This window comes from Heteronotia binoei, chromosome 11 (genome assembly GCF_032191835.1).
Source record: "Heteronotia binoei isolate CCM8104 ecotype False Entrance Well chromosome 11, APGP_CSIRO_Hbin_v1, whole genome shotgun sequence".
Lineage (NCBI taxonomy): Eukaryota > Metazoa > Chordata > Lepidosauria > Squamata > Gekkonidae > Heteronotia > Heteronotia binoei.
Window position 1 is genome coordinate 61,542,221 of NC_083233.1, and position 19,892 is coordinate 61,562,112.

The following is a 19,892-nucleotide window of genomic DNA, read 5'->3' on the forward strand; positions in this document are numbered from 1 at the left end:
TTTAATCTCTTTTGCTTCCAGAAACTAACCATCCTCACCATCTTATCTTTGTAACTGGCAACAGGTTCCTTCCCAACACATCTCAGACGCTGAGAGTTTAATTTGCAAACATTAACAGTCACTCCATGAAGCTATTTGGAGTGGTCTCTACATGACATCTGTAATACGCAATTCTGTTCTTTCTGGAATCGAGAGGCTACCGTCATTAAAAACACAGCAAAACAGGTTTCCCCCTCCCCCAGCACAATGCTCCTGTTCTGCCACTATTCAGCCTAAAAGTGGCTTTTAATATTAAAAAAAACCACGAATAGGGCTGCAATAGTGGCAATAGGGCTCCACAGCCAGTCTTCCATTTAGTCCTTCTCAGAGAGAGTCAATTGCATACCAATGTTATCGCCTTCCCCCAGTTGATCCTGAATGCTTAGATAACATTTGCAAATTTACAGACTGCAGCTATAAAGATCAAACCCTAGAGAGGCTTATGTACAAATGTGCTTGTAACGGAGCAAGAGCCCAAAACAGGGAAAAGGTCACACAGAACCTAGACTGCTAACTTGAACAACGAGAAGGAAAGGCTTGGATCCAATGACACCCTTCTGCTAGGCTGGAGCCAGGACTCCAACCAAGTCACAGGGACTCCAACCAAGTCACTCCAACCGAGACCGACTTGATGGAAGGGACTCATTGGATGCAACCTGGAAAGCTCCAGAACATTCGAGCAAATGGAGAACAGCAAAACCAAATTAAGCCAACTGGACAGCTTTCGAGTGGCTGCTTCCCTCCCAGAAATGGCCATGCCATCAGGAAGTGAGAACAATTCGAGTGGCCGTTTCTCCCCTTCCTACCCAGACAGCTACACAAGCAATCTGTATTCACAATGAGACTGTGTACAACATTACCCAGCTGACACAGCCCAATGACTGTTAACACCAGCTCCCCCCACCCCCGAAAAGACTGTTTGTTACTACCCTTGTGGGAAAAAACTAAGAAATTGAACGTTCAATCAAATTGGAGGTGGGGGGGGGGGGAGTACATAACATGCAGCGCGTAAGAGCTCTGCAATTTAAGCATAATACTGCACCGAGGGCTTTCCATTTTGCCCAGCGGCGCACTGGCCACGCCCTGGTACTACTGCACAGTAAATCCAAACAGCAGGGCTGCAGCCAGGCTAGTGGGGTCCCTACCTCAACGTCTGCTGCTGCTGCATAAGCTCACAAAGTGCAGTATAGGTAGGTTAATTCTCCACCTAGAACACAAGCATACACTCACTCACTCTCTCACGTACATACACACGTATAAAACTAAAGAAAAAAAGTCAGTACCTACAATGTATAAAACTTATGAGTGTGCTAAAAATGCACAAAACCCGCTTTTATTTTTCATACTTCAGAAACGCTTGGTAAATTGCCAGACAATGAACACAGGACTCCAGAGGAAGCCGTTGGCCGCTCACCCGACAATTCAGGACTTACAGTTCACAAAGCCCAAGGCCCCGCCGAGAGTCCTCTGGGTGAAGAACTGCTCTCCTCGCTTTGCACCACTCGTTCAAGACAGCTGGGGGAGGAGGGGACGTCATAGGACTGATGTTCTCCGGTCATGCAGCCATTCCCACAGCCACCCCAAGCATATTTAACAGGGTCCTTTGTTTTGTCAGGGCCAGCCAATGTATAAAATGGCATGTACAACCCTTCCCCCAAAGACTGCCCCATTGCATCTGGGGTCTTTTTGCAAAGAAAAAGTTCCATCATTTCTCCCTGGGTGGGCAACTTCTGGAGAGTCAGCTCTGCTGGGGGGCAGGGGGAGGAACTGTGTGATCCTAGCCCACGGCCCACTCTATATTAGCCCCATAAATGAGACTTCCTAACGCACTCAGACATCAGCATGATTGCTGCATTGCGAATTTTCTCAGGTGGGTTTATGATTGTTTGCAGGCATCAACGGATATGTTAACGTAACGAAGCTGCCTTAAACCTAGACAGACCATCAAGCCAACCATAGTCTACAATGGCAATGAACTTCTGTGCCTTTTTGCCAACACTGCAACTAGAGATCCTTTTCACTGCTGACTGAATCAGGAGTCCTTGGTATGTGTTCTAGCAACGAGATGTGGTCTCTCCTGCGTGGTGAACAACACACTCCCCCCACAGAAATCTGACCAAGAGCTACCCTACCCCAATTGAGCATACAAAAGGATACCTAGTCCTGTGTAGTGTTTACACTACAGGAAGGGTCAACTAGAATGGGATGGTACCCTGACAAGTTAAGTGTACAGCCAGCCGGGATGGATAGCGAGTAGAACCGGTCCAGAGGAGCACTTGCCTACTCTTATGTTCCTTCCTGATCCCCTCCAGGCTTGCTGCCTTTCATAAGGCAACAGGAATGCACATCCCACACAGATTCCTCCTATCAAATCCAGCTGCACGCTCTAGCCTGGAGACAGTTCTGCAAAAGGCAAAGAACCCAAGCAGACGTAGGAGACATGTGTGAATCAATTATCTGATTCCAGTTCCCAATGGGAGTGAACATCTTTAGCAACAACATCCGCTGGTTGGGTTAACACAAGTCGATATATTCCTCGCTGTCTGATTTAAGTTGATTGTTTAAGGCTTCAGTAAGTAGGGCCAAACTACACGTTGTATCTTTTGATGAGCTGGGCTGAGGCTCCCTGGACTCGACTTGCTTTCCCTGTTGTTGCAACAGCAGCGGCGGGGGGAAATGTTTTTAAAGACCCCAGAAGCCCAACCTGGCTTAGAACACAGCATGCAGGTGAGCAGAGGTTCCTGTCTTCACCTCCACACTGTCTTCCTGAGCTGAAACATCCCCTGAAGGAAGTTATTTGCATATATTTGGAGCAGCATGTATTGGATATACACCATATGGAGCTCCAGGTACACAAATAGCTCCCTGGAGTGGGTGTTTCAGCTTGGGAAAACACTGTGGAAGGGAAGGCAGGATCCACACAGTAGTTCTACGCAGATTAGGTTTGTGACTGCAGGGAAAGCCAGAGGAGTATGGGGAATCCCAGCCATACCTGTCAAAACACATAACGTGTAGTTTGGCCCTAAGTGAACAAGATAACCAGTTTAAAATGAAGAACTGGGAGAGGATGGGGAGAGAGAAGAACCTGAAGTGACTATTCAAACTGGGTGAGCTTGTTAGTTTAAAAAACTGGGGGGCTACTTCCACACCACCATCTCCTTCTCCTCCCCAAACACTCATGTACCTTAAAAAGCACAGAGCCTGTCGGAGGCCTGCCTTTCTTCGCAGGTCACCAAGTTTACCAGCCACAGTGCAAGACTTGCAGTGTTACAGGAAAGCAGAACAGGTTGTTCCTCGCCAAATCCACATTGGCATCTCTGTACTTTGCATACCTCCTCTCTCCCCCAAAAAACCACTTAAGCGGGCATACTCTTTTACCCTCATGATTCCCTCCTTCAAGATAGTGTTGCAAGCTACATTATGATCAAACCGTGCCTCAAGAGTCTCTCTTTGGCTCATGTTTTAATCAGCCAGGGATCATTATTATTTTTTTAAAGACGCAACCCGGAAGTTCCAACTCCAGCCTTCTCTCCTTGAGGACTGAGCGCAAGAACATGGGGATGGTTAGAAATTCCATAACAGCTGGCTGCTCTCTACCCTTTTCTTCAAAATCTGCTTCCTGAGATACTGCAGTCCAGAAGCTGTTGCTGTTTTTCCAAGTCTCCTTACAACACAATTTTTCACGATTTCCTTTCCAAAACATAAAAAAGGGAAGGGGGGGGGGGGACAACAAAAGCTATCCATGCCATTTCTTTCCTCTTGAAAAATAAAAGGTTTCTTTAAACAAAAAATCCTTCACACTCTTCCTATAGCCTGCGGGGAAAAGGTGCAGCTTCCATGATCCTTTTCCTTTTTTTAAAAAGAGGGCAACCCAACCAGAATAAAGAATGACACCAATAGCCAAGAGGCACAATTCTAAACTAGAACAGAAGAGTAGTGTTCAAAAAGGAGGGGAAAAAAGAAGTGGAGCTTATTTCTGAAGTTCGGTCCACGGATTATTGTCCATCTGTATCTCTGGTGTGCAAACAGTTGCTCAAATTCATTTCTGACCGGCAGTAAGCTTTTTAAAATCTTCCTTTATACAATGGTATTCAGGGAACAGTGACTGTGTCGGCTTCCTGCCAGAGTCTCTGCCGGTGCACTTTCACTTAAGGGCGTATCAGGAGGTACAAGGAGGGTACTGCTGTCGGCAGAGTCTTCCAGTTCCACTGGGGAAGGGCCAACCGAAGGAGGGAGTGACTCTTCCGTGAGCTGGGGTGACATGTCGCCGTTTCCTAGGGACGGCTGGCTGGTCAGTCCTGTCTGGGAATGGACGCCATCTAAAAAAATGAATGGGAAGAAGGTGTTAGGAGGCGAGGGGAATGATCGCAGCCAAAGGCTATGCTCAAAACGCTTATTGCTATAGCGTTTCCAAGTGTTCAAAGAGATTGAATCTTGCTGTAGTTCCGACAGCAGCAAGTGAGCATTACTCTTCCCCTCTGCCTGTACCAGAAAGGAGAGTGCGTTGCCCAAGGATCACCTGGCCTTTCCTTACAGAGCTGTTTATATCAGTGGCCATTTCAGCTGGCCATTGTACAATTCAAGAGTCGGTAGACTTGAACCCAAGTCATGTTGCTCTCTCCTCCAGAACGCCCTGGGATCTACTGCTGAGAACAGAAGAGGTGTGCTTCACCCAGAGCAGAGGAATCATTTGCTAAGTCATTAGGCCAGGCAGAGCCGGATTAACAATTAGGCCAAGTAGGCACTGGACTATGGGCCTCCACACCCTTAGGGGCCCCGAGAGCCAGCTTTCCCCCCGGTTCTCCCCCTGCTTGCAGCACTCCCAGCCTGCACACCCAGCCAGCAACTGAGCTGCTCTTTACTCGACTTGTCTGGTGTGGCTGCTACTGGAGTTGTCATCAGGTTTGCCTCTCTCTGCCTCTCCCCCACAGCTTAGTAAAAGGGGCTTTTAAGAAAGTGCCTGCAGGGGGAGGTGGGGTGGGTGCTCAGACTCTGAGATAATTTGTGAGGGGCCCCCCAAAATTTCAACTGATGAGAGGCCTCCACAGAGTTTAATCCAGCACTGAGGCCAGGGCTACTCAGTCTCGTGGCTGATCTGAAGCCCAGAAATTGATTCTGTAGCAGAGCCCAGCCCATTATGAGTGCCCATCTACTGTAATACCATTAGCACCACACAGCCATGATATTTTTCAATTATACGATAGTAACAACGGCCTTGATGGTCCAGCCCAGAGCTCAGTTTATACATAAAGGTATCGTATCTAAACTTCTCTCCAATGGAAAACCAGAGCAGCATACAATGTCAGTCTTGCCTCATCCATTTTATTGTTAACACCCACCCTTATGAGGCAGGGTAGGCTGATCCAAGATTAGCCATCAAGCTTCCATGGCAGAGCGGGGACTCAAACTTGGGGCTCCCAGATCCCAATGTGACCCTCAAGCTACTACAGCAAGCTGCCTCAGATCCATGTAGTCCAGCACCCCATCTCTAACAATAAACAAACAGATCCAGGGACCGACCTCCTAAGGAGGGACATGACAGAAGATTCTAAAATTACGTATGGGGTAGAAAGAGTAGACAGAGACAACTTTTTCTTCCTCCATCAAAACACTAGAACTTGAGGGCATTCAATGAAATTCATGGGCAGCAGGCTCAGGACAGACAAAAGGTAATATTTTTTTCACACACATGATTAAAATGTGGGATTTTCTGCCAAAGGATGCGCACAACCATAGACAGCTTTAAAAGGGGATTCGACAGATTCGTGGAGAACAGCCTATCGTGGTGCCTTCCAGCTATGGTGACTAAAAGGAACCTCCGCTTCAGAGGCAGTAACTTCTGAATACCGGTGACAGGAGGCAACATGAGGGGAAGGCCTTGGCCTCTCTGCTCTGTTGATGGCCATCTGTAGTTAATGTTTGGCCACAGATGAGACAGGATGCTGGACAAGAAGGATAATTGATCTGATCCAGCAGGACTCTTTTTTATGTTCACAGGCCTGGGGGGGGGGAGGGGAAGGCTCACCAGAGCGACAGACAAGAAAATATTGGCCAAGTCCCATTTGCTTGTGTCCCCAATACTCTATCTTCAGATAAGCTGCCTCTGAAGAGGGAGGCTCCATTCTCAGCTCAGTAGATTTGACCTCCCTGATTTTATCTTTCATAAGGAGCACAAACGCAGCCAACCAACTCCAGCATTCGGCTCCCAACAATGGTCAACCAGATAACTTCCAGAAAGTCTGCAAACAGGGGATTGGTAAATAAATGAAGGGGCTAAGAGACCAATAAAGAATTAGCCATGGCAGACTGGGACATACTGAGGACAGTGCCAGTTAAATGACAAATATATGGCATTTTAGCAAGCCCATAGCAACACTTTAGTGGCGTACCTGGAGGAGAACAAAGGATGCCATCTGGGTTGATGGAAGCCTCGTAGGGTGGAGGAGGGTCATCGGGATGCTGAATATCTGGATATTTGTAGGCCGTGTAGGGTGGAGGAGGGTCATGGAAATGGAACGCACCGCCCTCCCCATCGTCGGAAAGGTGTAATGGAGTGAGGCCAGTTCCAAAACCATCCGGGCCGTAATCAAAACCAGGCATCCTGCGTCCCAAATTGAAATGGTGCACTACAAGGGGGAGAGAAGGACAAAACCAAAATGGAAGTTTGTTGTTATAGCACCACTTCCTTGGTCATGCATTCTGCACAGAATCCCACCTAAAGGGGTACTACAAAGCTGATTTCAAAACCTCAGTCCTGCTATAGTAATGAAAACAGAGTTCAGAACTAATACCCAGAAATCTGCACGGGCTGCTGAAGATCTCTGCTAGGTATCTAAAATGCTTCCCCATCCCCAACCCCCACAAGCTGCCTTCCTAAACTCTCCATCCCTATTCTAAGGTGTGGTTCTCCATGATATAATAAACCACACCTAGGCTGCACGCTTCCAGGCAGTCTGTGAGGATACATGCCAGAGTGGTCTTCCAGGCCCAAAACAGTATCTCTAGCATACAGAAATCTAGAACAACCAGGAACCCTTCTCTGCCAAATTGCTGCATAAAAGGCCTTTGATGGCATTCAATTGTGAGAGACCTCACCTGCAGTAGAGCAGTCCAGAGGCTGGTTTACCACTTAAAAATTTGGCTTAAGTCTATGACAGAAAAGTGGCCTGAAGAACAGAGCAGAGATAGCTCAACAGCCATCTGAGGACAGAATTAATTCTGGAAGGGTAACTGCATTAGCCTGCTGTGCACACACAGTCTTATGGCACCATACAGACTAGCCCATTTTTATTGCAGCGCAAGCTTTCTTGGACCAGAGCCCGCTTTAGAGGCATGCACAAGATGCTTCTGACAAAACAGACTGTATTCTACAACAGTTTGTGCTGCAAGACCCTGCTCATTTTTCAGGGGGGAAAGCAGGAAGATGATGCCCAGAACTGGCTGGCTTCCAAAGTCTAGCAACTTACAGTTCGCCCCGATCAAGGACTCTATGCGCTCCCGACGCCTCTGTCGCAGCCGGTGGACCATGAAGAGCAACAGGGATAATATCAGAAAGGAGGAGATGCAGCTCACAATGAGACGCATGCCGCTTGCCATAGAGTCAAAGAGGCTGTTGCCATCTACAAAAAGGAACCAAAAAGAATAGGTTCAGTGATGCCGAATATAACCATTCCAGGTTATTTCTTCCAAACTGGTGGAAAGTGTCATACAGTCACAGCTGACTTATGGCAACCCTTTTAAGTTTTTCAAGACAAGAGACAAAAACAGAAGTTTGGCATTGCCTGCCTCTGCACTTGGTGGTCTCCCATCCAAGTACTAACCCAGGTCAATTTTGTTTAGATTCTGAGATTGGACTATGGCCTGAGCTGTCCAGCTCAGGGCCTCTTTCAAACTATATAAAGACAAATATCTTCAAAAAAAGTATATTTCCGGGGGGGGGGGCAAAACATGGCAAAACATTTATGCAGTTCTCATTAGAGTAAGAGCAGCAAGCAGTTCTAATCAAAAGACCTTCACCTAAGGAGAACTTTTTGATCAAAAAGCAAAAGACTAATTGTGAAACAAAAGAAAACAATAGAAATGATGCACTACTAGAAACCTTACACCTTACACTCACCTTACACTCACAATTTTGCTACTCGAAGAAACCTCAAGGCCAGCAGGAAATTAATTCACTGCATCTCCCAAAATCAAAGATTTTTTTAAACTTATTGAGTACATTCCAATTGTAGCAATTTCCCACTCCAAATCTGAGGATCTAGTTTCCAAACATCTTTGAGAACATCAACCAACACTGATGCATAAAGAGAAAACACATGGCCCACCAACTTCTTTGCAGTGATGGCAGCACAACGTAAAGCTCTCGGTATTTTCCTGAGCTCAGGATAAAAAAACAATACGTGACTCCAAAACTATGAATCAGATTCACAGTCACTGTTCTTGGTTTCATACAAGCTTCACATCCCCATGGACATTTATTAAAAGTAAACTGATGCTATCCCAGGTTCAAGGGATGTGTCTGCGCACACCCTACAAACCCTTAAAGCCGAGATGATAACAGAGATGCATGCAACCCCAAGTATTTGGGAGAGGATGCAAGACACACTGCAACTGCAGAGCATAAAAATCACACGCTTTAGCCAATTTAGCCCCATTTGATGCAGTCCTGCCAAAGTCACGCAACAACAGTCTAGCCTGCATGCTCTGCGAGTTACACTGAGAAAGAGGTGGCGGTGGGAGGACAAAATCAGAACCTTTAGGCCTCTCCCCATTAAGTGGATAAACTCATCCAAGCCCCCTAACATGAACGCTCAGCAAATTCTTCTAACTGTAGAGCAACCCCTCTACAATTCCCTATAGAAAAATCTGCCTGCTCCTTCTTGACACGAACCTGACAGAGTGCGTTCTGCCCAAGGAAAGCACCTGCCACAATAATATTTAGCGTGCCATAAACCACTTATTCTGATACAAACCCCAGGCCAATTCCACACTAGACCTTTAATTCTGGTTCAGCCCTGTCCTCAAATTGATTTTCTACACTAGAATCATAGACTCATAGAGTTGGTTTTGATGATTCTAGTGCAGAATGTCAGTTTAGGGACAGGGCTGAACCAGGATTAAATGACTAGTGCGGAACTGACCCCACAACGGCAGCTTCCAATCCAGAATTATCCTGCTTTGTGTCATCCCAAACAGTGTGCTTCTACTCAAACATGAGTCTTTAAGTGATTTTTAAAAATTACTCTTAAGAGGAGATCTCAGAATATGGCTGCAGGGCGCACCATATGGCAACCTTTCTGTAACTGAGTAAGTCTCAAACTGGTCAGCGCCTAGATGGGAGATTCCCTTCCTGTATACTGCCTTCACCATCACAACAGGAAGAGAGAGGCATCATTGCAATAAGATAAATTAGACACACAAACAAATAAACCACAAGAAAAATCTCTGCAGCCCTTGAACTGTAGCTGAGCTCATCAGTTTCAAGAGAAATGCCAGTATCATTTGCCTCTGGGTCCTTCTCTTAATAGAGGACTGTGACCACAGTGGAGAGCAGAAAGCCATTTCCCTTCTGTATGAAGGTAAAAAGGATATCTAGAATCTATTGCATACATCACAAGAGGCACCGGTTAAGAAAACAGCAAGTTAATGTGGCATTTAGCACCTGTCCTGTACTAGATCTTCCTCCTCCTTTTGCCTTAGAACTCTACCCATTTTCCCAAACCCAAGCCACTGCTTTTCCCTTCCCAGCCTCTCACCACTGATAAAATGGGTTGACAGTTCGCCTCCTTAATGTCAAGACACTGGACTCTAGTAAAATGATGGATGGATGAAAAAGCCAAGGAAGGACTTCTCCCCCTCTAACCCACCACAACCTTCTACTTGAATGAATGACAGCCAAGGAACATTCTTCTCCCCGGCTATGTACAATCTCCAGCAAGAAGGAAGAAGCACGTATGTGGCCAATGCCACTGATGACCACCAGTGGTCATCTCTAGTCTTCCCACTAAGCCCCCTGATTAAATCTTGTGGAAGAATGCAGGAGCCAGGGCAGGAGAGAGGACAACAGCAATACTGGTATGAGGCTCAGAGGAAGACCCAAGTAATTACCCTGACCCTGAATGCTACGAAAGCATGAACACAATTCTTCAGAAGACTAATAAGGCAGCAAAAAAATCTCGGTGACTCCATTTTTAATGTGGGAGGTATGTCTGCTGGCAAAAAGAACCCAAAAACCACTTCTGCAGGGATGATGCTACAACATCTACCAAAGATTCCCCCTACAAGACCTGAGGCTCTTGAGAGAGAAATCAGTTCCTACTTAAGTCCAGCCTACCACCACCTCAAAAGAATTAAGGGAAGCTTTAATTCTGCCTAGTGAGATTCCTTGAAATTAGAAGACACATAATAAAACCACCTTATGATCATCGTATCATTGGGAGAAATCTGTTACTAGTAAGCATGTTGGCACTTGAACTGTTTGTGTTCCATACAAATAGAATTAGGAAGGTTTTTATTTGATTTAATATAGTGATGGATGTGTACATTTTTTTAAAAAAAACAGGAGGTAAAGGCTTTTTAAAAACCAGAACATAAATCCTACTCTGAAAGAATTAAGTGCATGTCCTCTCGAGAATATGAACTGTGATGGCCAGTGTCTTTTCTGTTGCTGCCCCACTGTTACAGAGCAGCCTCCCAAAAGGAGATGAGGCAAGCATCGAGCTTTGAAGCTTTCTGGCAAGGTAGTACAAGAAAACAAGCCTATACTTACTTGTAACTGTTCATCAAGTGGTCATCTGTGCAGTTACACATCACAACTGTTCATATGCAAACTGGCCTGCACAGTTGCCATATGGAACTGCACAGAAACCACAATGATGAATTATTTTTTAAAGTGTTATGGAACAGCCTGAACAGGTTCTGGCTTGTTTGTTTGTATTTTAATAGATGACTTCCATGTTGTATTTCTTGTTTACTGCCTGAGGTCCTGACTATGTGTACACTTCAAATATAGGAAACAATAATATAAAGATTCCATTTTAATCAAGTTTTAAAAGCCCCTCACTTTCTAGCTATCTCCAATATCATTCTACCAGCAAAGCAAAGCAAAGCAAAGCAAATTTTATTTTTATATCCCGCCCTCCCCCGCCAGAAGGCGGGCTCAGGGCGGCTCACAGACATGACAAGCATGATTTGGTTAAAATAGACAGCAATAGTTTAAATAATACAATTACATGAATTAATAAAGTTTAAAAATATAAAAATAAGAGAATAGGAGATTAAAAGATATAAAAATATAAAGTAGGTAGAAATAGGTGCTATATTTCTGTCGGTCATAGTTTACATATTATCATACATCAGTTCCAATTTCAACATAAAGTGGCTAAAATTACAATAGTTAGTCAGTTTGGTCAGGTCCTGTTCCAAATGAGAGCTGAAAAAGATGGGTTTTGCAAGCCCTGCGGAACTGATTCAGATCCCGCAGGGCTCGCACCATCTCTGGGAGTTGGTTCCACCAACGAGGGGCCATTAGTGAAAAGGCTTGCTCCCGGGTTATCTTGAGTCTGGCCTCTTTTGGCCCAGGGATTTGTAGAAGGTTTTGGGAGCTGGATCTTAGTGCTCTCTGGGGAATATATGGGGAGAGGCGGTCCCGTAGGTAGGCAGGTCCTCGGCCATATAGGGCTTTAAAGGTGATAACCAGCACCTTATAGCGAACACGGTAGACAACCGGCAGCCAATGCAGATCCCGCAGCACAGGCTGCACGTGTTCCCATCTAGGTAGTCCCGCTAGCAGCCTGGCCGCCGCATTCTGCACTACCTGGAGTCTCCGCGTTCGACACAAGGGCAGCCCCATGTAGAGGGCATTGCAGTAGTCTAATCTTGAGGTGACCGTTGCGTGGATCACAGTTGCTAGGTCGTCGCGTTCCAAGAAGGGAGCCAACTGCCTCGCCCTTTTAAGATGAAAGAAGGCGGATCTTGCGGTGGCGGCTATCTGGGCCTCCATTGATAGCGAGGATTCCAGTAGCACCCCCAAGCTCTTGACCCTGCGCACTGGTATCAGTGGCGCACCGTCAAAAGCCGGCAGAATGATCTCCCCTCCCGGTCCGTCCCGGCCCACGCAAAGGACCTCAGTCTTCGTTGGATTCAGCTTCAGCCCACTCAGCCTGAGCCAGTCAGCCACGGCCTGTAACGCCCGGTCCAAATTTATAGGGACATCGCCAGTCCGGCCTTCCATCAATAGATAGAGCTGGGTGTCATCAGCGTACTGATGACAACCGAGCCCATACCTCCGCGCAATCTGGGCAAGGGGGCGCATAAAGATATTAAACAATATCGGGGAGAGAACTGCTCCCTGAGGCACCCCACAGTGCAGAGGGTGTCTCTGAGACAGCTTCCCTCCAACTGCCACCCTTTGTCCCCGATTTTCGAGGAAGGAGGAGAGCCACTGTAAGGCTAGCCCCCGAATTCCTGCGTCGGCGAGGCGGCAGGCCAGCAGCCGGTGGTCGACGATGTCGAACGCCGCCGACAGGTCGAGCAGCAGCAATACTGCCGAGCCACCCCGATCCAGTTGCCGCCGGAGGTCATCTATGAGGGCGACCAAGACTGTTTCCGTCCCATGGCCCGGGCGAAAGCCGGACTGGCATGGGTCCAAGGTGGAAGCGTCCTCCAGAAAGCTCTGCAGCTGCAACGCCACAGCCCTCTCAATAATTTTGCCCAGAAAGGGCAAATTTGAGACCGGCCGATAATGTGCCAATACGGACGGGTCTGATGTAACTTTTTTCAAAAGAGGGCGGACCACTGCCTCTTTCAGGGATGTTGGGAAAACACCCTCCGAAAGGGATCGATTTATGATGTCCCGTATAGGACATTTCAATTCCTCCTGGCAGGCCTTAATTAACCAGGAGGGGCAAGGGTCCAGGTCACAAGTTGTGGGTCGTGCAGTGCCAAGAATTCTGTCGACTTCCTCCAAGCTGAGTGGGTCGAAGCAGTCCAAGGTTAAATCTGAAGACACGCATTGGGCCTCAAGTTCACTTACTGCATCTAAGTTGGCGGGGCAGTCGTGGCGGAGCGATTGGACCTTCTCTGCAAAAAATTTCGCAAAAGCCTCACAGCCTATCTCCAATTCCTTAGCTTTTGGATTGCCCTGTGGCAATGAAGTAAGATTCCGAATTATTCTAAATAATTGGGCTGGGCGCGAATTTGCAGATGCAATCTTGGTCGCAAAGTATGTTTTCTTTGCGGCCTTGATTGCCATCTCATAGGATTTCATAAACTTCCTATAAGATGTTCTAGTCGCTTCGTCGTGAGTACGTCGCCATTGCCTCTCTAGCCGTCTAAGGCCTTGTTTCAGCCGGCGCAATTCCGGGGTATACCACGGAGCCGGCCTAATCCGAGGTCGCAGAGGGCGTCGAGGTGCAATCCCCTCGATGGCCCTAGCGAGCCGGTTATTCCAGGACTCAACCAGGTCATCGAGAGGAATGCCAGAGGGCCAGGGATCCCGCAGAGCCATTTGGAACCGTTCCGGGTCCAGCCAGCATCAGGGCTTGCTATTGGGCAATGGGGGGTGGGGGAGGCCTGAAGACTTCCAAACTAAGTTTAGAAAATGCCTGGAATTTCATCCCAGTCAGCACTGGCTGGAGTCTCTGGCCAGTACCAATAGCCTGACAAGCAAATATTTCACAACCCAAGAATAAAAGCACAGGGTACATTTTAAAAGGATAAGAACGGATCACCATGGCACCTTAAAAGCTAATGCTTGTGCCATGATGAATATGTGATTCTTTAAAGGTGTCAGAGAATCTCCAATGTCCTGGCAGCAGCAGATTAACACGGCTACTCCTCTGGAATGTTAAGAACAGGTTCTTTCAATGACTACAAGACCGCTACATATATTTCACAAGACTGCTACAGGTATTTGCTGGTAGCTTTTTTTTTTTTTAAACCTCTTTCATTTCACTTGAAGTATGTTAAAAGCATCCAATTTCAGAGTGGAGAGGATGGCTCCCCATTTTAGAACTACCGAGGACAAATATTATTCATTTTAGGTGCAAGGGAGGAAATTTTCAGGGAGCTGGATCTTTATGAAGTAGCAAGGATGGCTTCAAATTTTACCCAGAAAACGGCAACAGCACCACCTGCAGGCTATCTGCGGTTATTTGCCACTTAATTTCATCACAAAAATGCCTTTCAAGATGGGCTCCACACAGACAAAACTTTTGCTGTGCTATTCTCAAGTTTTGGGTGATGCCCTACTGAGGAAGTGATACTTGGGGGGGGGGGAGGGTTCCTATGGAATTCTCAAACACCCCCCCACCCCACCCCCCAGCTGAAGTAGACTGAATGCCCCCTTGCCATAGGACTGTCACTTATACATGCAGAATCTGTTAGCTTTTCTGGCCCTTCCACCACCCCATACTAGTATACGAAAGTGCAGTAAGAACAGTTGCTGCTTCAGTCAATTCCCAGGTGTGGTTTCAGGAAGGGTCATCTCCTATTCCTTTCATTAGCGCTAAGCAGAGTCAGCCCTGGTTAGCATCTGGATGGGAGACCATAGAGGAAGTCCAAGGTCATGACACAGAGGCAGGTAACAACAAACTCCCTCTGAAAGTCTATTGCCTCGAAAACCCTATGGGATCACTGTAAGTCATCTGCAACTTGACAGCACTTTCCACCACCAGCTCCATCCTACAGATCATTACATGCAGCAGCACTTTATTTAATCTAGTCACTTCACTTATATGCCACTCTTCTCTCCAACGGTGACCCAAAGCGGCTTACATTGTTCTCTATTGTATCCTCAACGCTGCCCTGTGAGGTAGACTTGGACTGAGGGATGCAGAGTGACCAGCCCTAGGTCTCCCAAAAAGCTTTCACGGCAAAGTCAGGATTCAACCCTGCATCTTCCGGATCCCAGTCCAACTCTCTAACCGGTACACAACGCTGGTTCCCAAAGCGCAACATGCATCTGTGCAGGAGAACCTCTACACATCCTCTTCTACAAAAAAAAAAAAATCACAGGTTTCAAAAGGGAAGCTTCAGTCCAGGCACCGTGTTAGGAAATCCACCTCCTGCAACCAGTTTAAAAACAATGAAGAAACAGTGCTGTAACCGCCAAAGCACCCCAAGCAGCCAGCAGTGACACAGGGATGCTTGAGATGCAGTATCATTGCTGCCCTCCGATATAGCACCTGCAACACAACACTTCCTACGTCACAGCAAATCAATGCCAGCCCAGTGCAGTTGCTACAGCTGGACAGGGAGACCAGGGCTCTGACCCCTACTCAGCCATGAAGCTCCCTGGGAGACCTTGGATCAGTCATGCTCTCTCTCAGCCTGACCTACTTCAAAGGATAGTGAGGACAACACAAGGAAAGGTGAGCATGTATAACATCATGAACACCATAGAGTAAGGGTGGGATGAAAGCAGGTAGATAGAAAACCCTGGAAGTTTAAATGGCATTCTTTGAAATGTCAGCCATACAGAGGCCAAGATAAAATTGCCTGTGATACTGGGAATATTTTCTGAGTATTCTGCAATGGAGGGAAAGCTCCTTCCAATAGAAAAAAGTACCCCCACTTGCAGAAAGAATAGGATTGCTAGCTCTGGGTGGGGAAATACTGGAGATTTTGGGGGTGGAACCTGGAGAGAACAGGGTTTGGAGAGAGAAGGGATCTTGGCAGGGTACAATACTATAGAGTTAACCCTCCAAACCAGCCATTTCCTCCTTTCTTCTGGAGATCATTTCTAATAGCAGATCTGCTGGCCTCACCTGGAGGTTTGCAACCCTAGGAAAGAATCTGCAAGGATCCATCTCTGTCTGCCAGAAATGTATTTATGTATTCCACTTCTCTCCCACCTTTCTTCCACTCTGGAACTTAGGAACTCCTATCCTTCAGCTGGACTGCGCTCTCAAAATGCTCACTGCCATCTGCCTGACAGCCAACGGACCTGATTTGTCCCAAGCAGTGACAAAGCTGTGTCATATTTACATCGCTTGGCTTCTGAAGAACTTCCCCCTTCTGGTTCTCCCTCTCATACAGCAAAGCAAGTTTAAGGAAAAACGGAGGGCTACAGATTCAAAAAAATGTTCCGCTTGTGTTGACGCCAAGCTGATTTAATTTAAAAATGGGTTAAAGAGAGGCTCAATTAGAAGTACATCCATTCAGAAAGAGATATTGATTTTTATCCACTTTGGCAACCACTGACTAATTCTCAGCTATTGTGAACACACTGGATGCGCAACACCGGTGCATGGGGTAAGCATGTATCAAACCACCACACTAAAAACCTTTTAAATGATACGCCTGTAAAGATAAAAGCTTTCCATCTGTCTCCAGGCAAGAGCTGCAAGGTTGAAGATCAGCCTCTCTCAGTGCTCAGCAACATCTAAACAAACACAGAATGCTTAAGAAGTAAGCATGCCTGAGGCCAAAGGAAGCAGAGTGAGCACGAAACTGGCAGGGAAACAATTTAACCGAGAAGATGCACCACTATTAGTTTGAAATGCAAAACCACCAGCTGCCTGGATTTTAAAATGTAACAACCGTATCCTATGTGCTGAGATGCAATCTTATTTCCCAGATGAGTATTGGTAACATGGAGATTACCTAAGACACCGACGAGAGCCCGTTCCATGACTCGAGACACTCATCCAGAGCAGTGTTCAGCTACTGTGCATTCTAACATGTTATTTAAGAAGCTTGCTAGTTTGGTTTGAGCTTCCAAATATGCAAAAGGGAGACTCTGGTTTACAGTCACTGTGCGCAGCATTTGGAAGACAACACAAGATTTTGCAATCGCTCTGTGGGTTTCAGTCAACGGTTCAGTCAACAAAGCCAAACTCCTGCTGCTCCCACGCCACCCCATTCACAATTTATAGCTGGGAGATGTCTTCACTTGGATGTCTCTTTCCATGGGAGGAGGCAGTGGAATACAGCAGGATGGGCAGGGCTTGTTGCTGGCAAATGGGAGAGAAAAGAACTGAAACATTGATTAGTTTTCTGCCCATTATAAGCCGTCTGAGCGTCAAAGTGGGGATGGAACTAATACCACAGCGACAAAGACACACAAAGGATACCTTTTGCATTTTTTCACTTCAGGAAAAGTTTTTCAGGCAATAGCTTTCCCTCCAGCCAAGAAAGATACTTGTAGGACTTTGTAAATAAGGATGTGTTAACAGAGTTGTTGTTTTTTAAAGGCACAAATACTTTTATTCGCAAGATAAAGTTAATAACCTGGTTCAACTCTTACCTGGATCTAAACATGTAAATCTGCAGCACTCCTTGGGGTCTTTGAGGTACTGCTGGCAGCCCTGTGGCCGTTCACACAGGGCCGCCACACACATCTCTGGCTCTCCTTTGTGGCACGTGCAGCTTAAACATGGATCATCTCCCTTGGGGGTGAAATAGTAGCCTTCGTCCACAATGTTGTCTTTGATATCCACACAGGTCTGGCCTGAAATAAACAGAGGCAGCCCACGGCCACATCAGTCCCTGTTACAGGGTGCTTGCTGCACTAGAGAGACACTCTAAAGGGCAGGATTGGGATTGGAAGGAACTGATTTTTGAGAATCCTTTGCACAAGGGAAATGCTCCCTGAGCTCAGAGGAACTGGCCGGGCTGAGCAGGTGGGGATTCTGGGCACATCTGAGCAATGCCTGCTTTACAATTCAAGCTTTCCAGATAATCTTTTCATTGGTCAACAAAAATGTTGTTGAAACAAAGGGTGTGTCCACACACACCAAGTAACGCACTTTGCAACTGGATTTTTACCGTGTAAGAATAGAAAGATCCACTTGAAAACAGCTGCCATGTGAAAGCACCCATAGTCCCTTCTCTGAGCACTTAAACTCCACTATTTTTGTTCCTGGGGAAATGCAAATCTTCCCCCAAGCCACTGCACATGCCACTGTTGCTAAGTATTATGCATGAAGTGACACTGCAAGTATCACTGGTGTGCATTGGCTAGTACCACTTACATCATAGGTAAGGAGCAACACTCACAAATTACACACGAAAAGTTTTACACTTCCCCCAGTTCTACATGAGGCAATGTTTTTCAAACAGTGACCCAGAGCAGGGAGCCTTGTGTAGACATTTTATCCAAGGAGAGTGAGGAACAGCAGCTGGACTGCAGTGGTCCTTTATAGCAGATTTGCAAATGTTCCCTACCCTGAAAGGATTTGTCTGTGTAGTAGCAGGAAAACAGAACCAATTTCTCATCTTGCTTAGTTGTGAATTCTACAACAAAGTACAGGATGTCCTAATTAGCCCCCTTTTGATCAAAGGGACAGTTGCCCAGATGAGAGACTTGTATCCTTCCTTCTATCAGATCTCTGCCCCATATTACCTTTGCAGTGGCAAGGTTCCTTTCTATTGCTATGAGAGTTAGAGAACACAACGCTAGATGGGATGTGGGATGACTGCTTTTGTATATTTAAAATTTGTGGTCGCTATGATGTGTTCTTTTTATTCTATGACAATAAAGATGTTGGTTGGTTGTCAGAGTGCCCAACAAAGAGAAGCTTGATTACAAATACCAACTCAGCCAAGAATTTGGACCAGCCACCTCTTTGCCTTACCGGCCTCATAGAAGTTTCATAAAGATGAACTAGCAAATAGAAGAACTGTGTACACTACACCTGAGCTGACTGGAAGAACAGCAGAGAGGGGGAAATGGGTTGGATCCTACAGCTCTGCTCCAGAGGGACTCACCACACAGCAGAAGGGAGTTTGATGGGATCAACCCATCAGATTCAGTACCATCTTTGGTTATCCACTGCTACACAATTAAAGCAGACAGCAGTGCTTTCAAGAGATAGATGGTACAGCCCTGGTCCAAACCCACCCATAGCAATTTATTCCCTGAGGCACCTTGGTCTCTGAAACACAGATATAAAATGAAAAGCTACAGACCTTCTCTATAATCCCAGTGCTTCGAAGTCTGTTTTATTTGATATAAACTGACTTGCTTGGGTCATCTGAAGGCCTATTCGGTGTCCCATGGCCATCAGAGGTCTTGCACCCAGGCACACTTAACAGGGCCTTCTTGGTGTTGGCCCTAAAACTGGAACTGTCCCCCCACCTAAAGTACATCTGTTCTTTTCCCTCTATGTTCTAGAAAGCTTATTAAAGCCACCTACTGCCATCAGCGTATTGAGACTAAACTAATAAAGGTAACACACTGTCCTTCCTGCTGACACTAGACCTTTAGTGGTTAGTGGATAGTTGTTTCTCTTGATATCTGGATTGGTTTGCACGTTGTCTTCAACGTAAGACACACCTTGACAGCTTTTACTGAAATGCATGATATGTTTTTGGAGGGGGGGTTGCGGGGGGTAGTGAACAGAAAGAGCAAAAATGGCGTTTTTGCCTGCTTGAACTCTCAAGCACAGGAGGTACCAATATAAAACAGAAACCTCCAAGCAGGCAACTCACTTCTTTTGCAAAGGAATGAAGATTTCTCATAGCAGTTTTCAGCATACCAGCTGTGAAAACCACGGTGCCGAAGGGTCGGGAAGTGTGAACACTGAAACTGGGCACAAAGGATGTTTTCATTTTCAGACACAGCCGCGCTAAATGTAGGCTTAGGGGGCAAGAATACTTCTGATGAACCTAGAATGACAAGAATTCATTATAGCACAGGTACAAAAGAAGCCGTTAATACGTCATTTAGGGCCCAACTCAAGAAAATCACTCAAATGGCCACCTGGTCACAACATGCCGATCAAGAGGGCCATGATGTATGGGAAGCCTTAAATTGGCATCATAGCCCTGTTCACACATGCAGGCTGCAATGAGGTACAATATTGGACTGCACCATATCATAATGCAGGTGAAGAATCACATTTTGGAAT

The 19,892-nt window shown here is 46.3% G+C and overlaps 1 protein-coding gene across 2 annotated transcripts in view; it reads right to left on the bottom strand.

The window, feature by feature from the left end:
- Window positions 1-1,332: 1,332 nt before the first annotated feature.
- DGCR2 (DiGeorge syndrome critical region gene 2) overlaps window positions 1,333-19,892 on the bottom strand; it is a 78,661-nt gene continuing 60,101 nt past the window's right edge. For both annotated transcript variants that reach the window (XM_060249420.1, XM_060249419.1), the window contains 5 exons: window positions 19,474-19,650; window positions 17,288-17,491; window positions 7,506-7,658; window positions 6,429-6,665; window positions 1,333-4,358 (listed from right to left, as the gene is read on the bottom strand). In XM_060249420.1, coding sequence (XP_060105403.1) covers window positions 4,117-4,358; window positions 6,429-6,665; window positions 7,506-7,658; window positions 17,288-17,491; window positions 19,474-19,650 — 1,013 coding nt within the window. In that variant the 3' untranslated portion in view covers window positions 1,333-4,116. The remainder of the gene's footprint in view (window positions 4,359-6,428; window positions 6,666-7,505; window positions 7,659-17,287; window positions 17,492-19,473; window positions 19,651-19,892) is intronic.